General features: G+C 51.1%; 1 protein-coding gene across 1 annotated transcript; it reads right to left on the bottom strand.

The window, feature by feature from the left end:
- Positions 1 to 6,422: 6,422 nt before the first annotated feature.
- On the bottom strand, positions 6,423 to 6,779 carry LOC136534008 (uncharacterized). The gene has a single exon (XM_066526509.1). It carries the CDS (start codon positions 6,777 to 6,779, stop codon positions 6,423 to 6,425), a length of 357 nt encoding a protein of 118 aa, XP_066382606.1.
- Positions 6,780 to 6,981: the final 202 nt, after the last annotated feature.

Below are 6,981 nucleotides of genomic sequence, written 5' to 3'. Positions count from 1 at the left end.
TGTTCCTGCAGGTGACAGGGTATGGTCCCTGATATCATGGTTTGACTTGAGAGCCTTGCCTTGGGTTCTTTGTTCGTTCCCTGGTCCTTTCTAGGCGAGCATCCTCGGTCGGCTAGTCCTAGTCGGCTCTAGTTGCGCCAGTCGAAGAAGAGTAGTGAGCAGGGTCTTTGCATACACTGGTCGGAGATGTGGGGCCAAAGTCAGAGGTAGTGCTTTGCTAGGACTTCTGGTCAGAGAGACCGTCCGGAGGTGGCTGGAGACCGAAGTGAGCGCTCTGGTTGGAGAGGTGGGCTAGAGTCAACAAGCGGTCGCTATTCCTCCTCGGCTAGACCTTCCAGTCGGTGATTGGACTACCCTTCTAGCCTATTGTTTTAGACTCTTGGGCTAGCCCATGAGTTGCACGCTGTCTACTTGGGCCGAGCCTTTGTGGGGAAGCCAGTCTGTGAGGGACCCTAGGTTTATGAACCCAACAGGAGCCCTCGAGCCCCCAGGTGATTCGGGCAGAATCGTAGGGGGATTTTTGTCTCGACAGTGGGTGCGCATGAGTGCACCCATGAGTGTAGCCCCTGAGCCCTGGGTGGTTTGGGTAGAACCATCTAGGGGGTTTCCGTGTTGTTAGCGAGGAAGGTTTTTGTTTTATTAGCGGGTGCGCACGAGCGCACCCGCTGGTGTAGCCCCGAGCCCCCTAGCGGTTCAGGTAGAACCATCTGGGGGTGTTTGTTAGCGGGCATGTGCGCATGTTTTTTAGTCAAGATGGAGTTGTTTAACCAAGGCATTGTTGTGTAGCCGAGGTGGTTAGTTATTTTTAGGGATCGGGTGAGACGAAGCTCACGGATCCTGGCATCGATGCGTGTCGTGGGATCGGGCGAGGCAGTTAGTTTTTTAGGGATCAGATGAGACAGAGCTTGCGGATCTTGGTGTTGATGTGCACCATGGGATCAGGCAAGGCAGTTAGTTTTTTTAGGGATTGGAGGAGATAGAGCTTGCGGATCCTAGCGTCGGTGCGCGCCGTGGGATCGGGTGAGTCAGAGTCATGGATCCAAGCCTCGATGTGGCCTGTGCAACTGAGGTAATTAGTTTAGTTAGTTTGGGATTAGGTGAGCCAGAGCTCATAGATCCTGATGGGGCGAGTTTGGGGTCGTAGACCTAGGTGTGTGGAGTGTAATCGAAGCATAGCCAGATGGGGTGAGTTAGGGGTCGCAGACCCAGGCATCTTGTGTCTTGAGCCCTAGAGCCATGTTGGGCCTTAGTAGGGATCGGTGTGAGTTGTGTGCATTATCTTGTCCTTGGTTCCTCACAACCAGAGGGGCTGAGTTTTGTCACTTCTCCTTATCGCTCGGGCTCAAGTGACGTGCTCGGTGAGTTCACTAATGTTTATGATCGAGTGGAATCTGGGTCTGTCGTTTGTGACAGGGTCGGCATAGCCCTCTTATGACATTCCACTACTCCTTTACCTACAACCCGACAGATGTCTGGGTCATTCTAGAGACCAACCTGGGTGGCCTAACGGCCTCCCCTTGATGGAGATTCTGTAGGCTTAGCAAGAGGTTTAGGATCAAATGAGAAGGTTGAGATGACCTTGTCTGCTAGACTGGGCGAGGGCCGCACGGGGCTCTGTGTTTTTCTTCCCTGGCTCTGAAATGATTATAAAGAAATAGAGGGGGTTGGTAGTGTTTCCATTGATGACTTGAGTTACGGGGGTTGGAGAGCTTCAGTAGGAAATGTATGACCGGAACCCATGCTCATCGTTCATTATGGAGTTAGCATGGCCTACATGGGGCATCCCTTCGCTTCCTACCTGTCTCTCGGTGTGTTTTTCTAAGCTGTTCGATCGACTTTTAGGAAACCTGATGGTCTCTCTCGGTGGAGATCCTGTTTTGGGGTTTTCCAAGTCCTGCCTGGGGAAGCGGAGAGCTGCCTACGTGTGGTGACATTTTGGTTTTCATGCTCGGTCGTGCGATAGTGGTGGGCCATATCCAGGCCACATTTTGTCTCACCAGGCGGTGTTCTGTCTGACCCAGCATTGTTATGTCGGCCAGTGTGCGTCCTATCGGTCAGGGTGTGTCCCATCATTTCCCATCCGCATTGAATGGGGAAGGGGGAGAGTTTTTCCCTCTAATCTTTTGCCCCTCTTCGGCTATCACGTTTCTTCCATAAATAGGGGGAGGGAGAGGGCTCTCCATCGTAGTCCTTTGCCTATTCTCCAACTATTGTCTCTCCTCCTTCTTTCTCACTGAGAGTGCCTATATGCCATGGCGGTTCCTAAGTGAGAGAGGGGGTGAGTGAGGGGGAGGACTTATAGATCCTTTCGTGAATCTAGAGCACAATGTTGATCTAGAGGCTGCCTAGGGCAGTGCTAGATTCATCTATGAGGCCTTCTTCAGGATGGAGCCATGTGTGGACTTTCTCTGGTGGATCTTCACTAGGCAAGCCTTGTCGGATAGGAAGTTGCTTAGGATCATGCTGGTGGAGGGTTTCGCACCTATAGCTAGTCAATTTGGCTAGTTCATAAAGTTTGATGAGTCTCTTCTAGCCATGGTGGCCATACCTCGGTAGCAGCATCCCTGACTAGAAGCTACCTCGACTGCATGAGAAGGTTAGGAGCTCCATGCTCTTTTGCTAAGCATCTATGGTGCGACGCCCTTGAGGTACCCATTGTGCTCACCGAAGTCGAGGGAGTGGAACCGGGTGGGTCCCTCGAGGTACCCATTGTGCTCGCTGAAGTTGAGGGAGTGGAACCGGGTTGGGTCCCTTGAGGTACCCGTTGCGCTCGCTGAAGTCGAGGGAGCAGAACCAGGTAGGGCCCCGGTGGAGGTGGTTATGTCTGGCGGCATGTGCCATGGTTTCTCCTTTGGCATTCAGGCGATGTCATCAAGCAGCTGCAGTAGTATTTGGAGTAGCAGTAGAAAATGTAATAGTTGAGTTTGTGGGTGAGTCCCTATGTGAATAGTTTTTTTGTTTCAATGAATACATCAATACTATTTTTTGATAGAATCACTATCTATTCCTTGTTTTTATCCTACATATATTTTGTTTTTGTCCTTTCTTTTTCTTACCTATCCATTAGTTCCATAGGCTGTAGCTTTTTTAAGAGCCTAGGCATGGCTCACGGGGCTCGGCTACTCATAACCATAGGTCGCGGTGGGTGCATTTGGTTAGGAGTAAGAACAAAAGTTACGTAGGGCAATCAAAGGAAAAGGAATGCGCTTCCACTTAGGGACGAAGTTGTTTACCATGTGACAGTAAAAAAGAGAGTAAAAATGAGAGGTAGTCTTCAGTATTGTACCCTTATGAAGCCCTTGAGCGACTCGGGCTAAAAGTGTTTAGGCTAGGGTGCTTTTACAGGGGCAAGTGTTGACTAAAAAAGCTATTAGACCAAATTTAGGGGAAAATGGTGTAGCTGTTCAATGTTCCAAGTGTAGGTGAGAACGTTGCCATTGTTGTCCTCTAGTCGATAGGTGCCTGGTCGAATTACTTCAGTCACCGTATAGGGCCCTTCCCATGGTGGAGAGAACTTGGGTTTTTCCTTCGTTGATTGGGTCCTCCGGAGTACAAGATTGCCGACTTTGAGTATCCTCCCTCTGATCTTCCTTTTGTGGTACTTGTGGAGGGTTTGTTGGTAGCGAGCGGAGCGGATGATGGTCATCTCATGGGCCTCTTTGAGCGGGTTGACTGCATCTTGTTGAGCCTCCATGGCTCGGTCATGGTCAAAAGCCTTCACTCTTGGTGTGCCATGGTCGAGGTTAGAGGGCAGCACTATCTCAGCTCCATAGGCCAGGAAGGAAGGTGTGAACCCTGTTGATCGGTTTGGGGTTGTTCTTAGGCTCTAAAGGATCGCTGGGACCTCTACAACCCATCGCCTGGTGTACTTGTTGAGTCAGTCAAAGATGTGTGACTTAAGTCCTTGGAGGACCATGCCATTGGCATGTTTAACCTGACCGTTAGTTTATGGATGTCTAACTAAGGCCTAGTCAATCCTAATGCCGTATCCATCACTGAAGTCTAGGAACTTCTTTCTGATAAAGTTAGTCCTATGGTCAGTGATGATACAGTTAGGAACGCTGAACCAATAGATGATGTCGAGGAAGAATTTGGCTGCCTCCTCTGAGTGGATGTTGGTAATGGGCTTGGCCTCTATCCACTTGGTGAAGTTGTCAACTACTATGAGTAGGTGAGTGAAGCCGCTTGGGCCGTTTTGAGGGGCCCCACCATGTCGAGGCCCTAGACCATGAATGGCCAAGTGATGGGGATGGTTTAGAGCTCCTATGATGGCAAATGGGTTTGCTAAGCAAAGAACTGGCATCCTTCACACCTGTGGATGACCTCCTCTGCATCTTGTAGCGCGGTGGGCCAGTAAAAACCTTGGCAAAAGGATTTTCCAACCAGCGACCTTAGGGCCGCATGATGTCCGCAAATCCCAACATGGACCTCAAGGAGGAGCTGCTTCCCCTAGTTGGTGGGGACCCACTTCATGAGCACTCCTGATGGACTGTGTTTGTAGAGCTTGTCATCGAGCGCGATGAAGGTCCTGGCGCGTCGAGCGTTCTGTCGGGCTTCAGTCCTTTTAGGCGGGAGAACCTCCTTGATGAGGTAGGCGAGTAGCGACGCTTGCCAGTTGGTTTGATCGAGTGCCAATACGATGACATTTGCAGGTGACATTGTCATGGAGGTACTAGGTTTGGAGCCCCCGAGCGCTGGCTTAGCGTTGAGGTCGAAGCCCCCGGGTGCTGGCTTGGTGTCGGGGTCGGATCCCCCGAGCACCGGCTGGGCATCAGGGTGTGTCTTGATTGAACCTTCTAGGATGTGGGTGGACAGCTCATGGACATCATTGATGAAGACCCCGCTTGGGGATGGATCCCTCCTGGCAGCCAATTTTGTAAGAAAATCGGCAACATCATTGTCCCTTCGAGGGACATGATGTAGCTTGATCCCCTAGAATTTGTCCTCTAGCTTGCACACCACTTGGTAGTATGCTACCATGAGGGGGCTTTCGTAGGAGGACTCTTCATGACCTGATCAACGACTAGCTCCGAGTCACCCCGATCATAGAGTCACGTAGCACCGAGCTTGATGGCGATGCGTAGTCCATTGATGAGGGCCACGTACTCCACAGCATTGTTTGAGGCTAAAAAGTGGAGGCGAATGGTGTAGCGGAGCCCACTCCTATCTGGGGAGATTAGAACCACTCCAGCCCCCGAGCTGGGTGCCATTATGGACCCATCAAAGTACATTGTCTAGTACTCGTGGGTGATGTCCGGGGTCGAGAGCTGTACCGCTATCCATTTGGTGACAAAATCCACGAGCCTAAGATTTAATGGCGGTATAGGGGATGTACCTCATGTCATGGCCCATGAGTTTGAGTGCCCACTTAGAGATCCTCCCATAGCATCATGGTTGTGGATGATGTCGCCGAGTGGGTATGAAGTGACGACCATGACTTCGTGGTCGGTGAAGTAGTGCAGGAGCTTTCGGGTCACCATCAACACAGCATATATGAGTTTCTGCACCTAGGGTTACCAAACCTTGGGGTCAACGAGTACTTCGTTGATGAAGTATATAGGCCACTGGACCTTAAGTTGGTGTCTAGGCTCCTCCCTTTCGATGACTAGCGCGTCACTTACCACATGGTTGCTGGCCATGATGTAGAGGAGAAGGGGTTCTCCTCGTTCAAGAGCGACGAGGATTGGGGCTGACATCAGGGATGCTTTGAGGCTCTCTAGGGCTTGCTAGGCTTCCTTAGTCTAGACAAAAGTGTCCATCTTTTTGAGGAGCTTGTAGAGTGGCATCCCCCATTCGCCGAGCCAGGAGATGAATCAACTTAGGGCTGCCAGATAGTTGGTGAGCCTTTGTACACCCTTGACGTTGTGTATGGGACCCATGTTGGAGATGGCCATGATTTTTTAGGGTTGGCCTCGATGCCACGCTCGGACACAATGTATCCTAGCAGCTTCCCCTTTGGAACCCCAAAAACACATTTTTCAGGATTCATCCTGATGTTGAACCTTTGGAGGTTCGTGAACGTTGCAGCCAAGTTTGTGATCAGGTCATAGGCTCGAGCTGTTTTGGCCACTATGTCATCAACATAGACGGCGATCATTGGGCTTGGCCACTCAGTTTGGTCAGGCTAATCGAGTAGGTTGATTTGGTCGGTGAAGCATTGCTGCATGCACCTTTGGTAGGTGGCGCTAGCATTCTTCAAGCCAAATGGCATGGTTACGTAGCAGTACAAACCATACGGGGTGATGAATGAGGTTGCAAGCTGATCAGACTCTTTCATCATGATCTGGTGATAGCTTGAGTAGGCATCTAGAAAGGAGAGGATCTCGCAACCTAAGGTGGAGTCGACTATCTAATGATTCCCCAAGCCACAGGAGCTTGGACAAGTTGATGACCGTAGTGGTGAGCTCGTAGTGCCTGGGGTCTCATGTGAAGGCATGCGAGAAGGCGCTGCTCATGGTGATGACACCGTTCGGTCTCAACATCTTCAACTTGAGGTAGGTGTAGTTGGGGATTGCCATGAAATTGGTGTTGCATGGCCAGCCCAAGATGGCGTGGTAGGATCCTAGAAATTCCACCACTTTGAAGGTGAGAACCTCTGAGAAGAAGTTGGCTCGGCTGCCGAACATGACAGGCAGGTCGATCTGCCTGAGTGGGTATGCCTGCGCTCCCAGGATCACTCTATGGAAGGGAGAGCTCGCCAGGCAGAGCTTCGATCGAGGGATGTGCATGGCGTTGAGGGTGTTGATGTAGAGGATGTTGAGGCTACTGCCTCTGTCCATCGGTATCTTGGTGAGGCGCTTCTTGTGGACAATGGGATCGACGACGAGTGGGTAGCATCTCGGTCTCATGACATGGGAGGGACGGTCCCTCTAATCAAAGGTGATTGGAGATTCTGACTAGCTGAGGAAGGAGGGGATGGCCGTCTCAATGGCGCATGCCTCCCTATAGCATACCTTGTGCTAGCGCTTGGACTAGAAGATG

Source organism: Miscanthus floridulus, unplaced genomic scaffold (assembly GCF_019320115.1).
Source record: "Miscanthus floridulus cultivar M001 unplaced genomic scaffold, ASM1932011v1 os_1406_1_2, whole genome shotgun sequence".
NCBI lineage: Eukaryota > Viridiplantae > Streptophyta > Magnoliopsida > Poales > Poaceae > Miscanthus > Miscanthus floridulus.
The sequence above is the reverse complement of the archived record's forward strand: the minus strand, read 5'-3'. Positions and strand labels throughout refer to the sequence as shown.

Excerpts from the sequence above, each read along its gene's own strand:
- LOC136534008 (XM_066526509.1), bottom strand. The coding sequence starts at position 6,779 with ATGGACAGAGGCAGTAGCCTCAACATCCTCTACATCAACACCCTCAAC.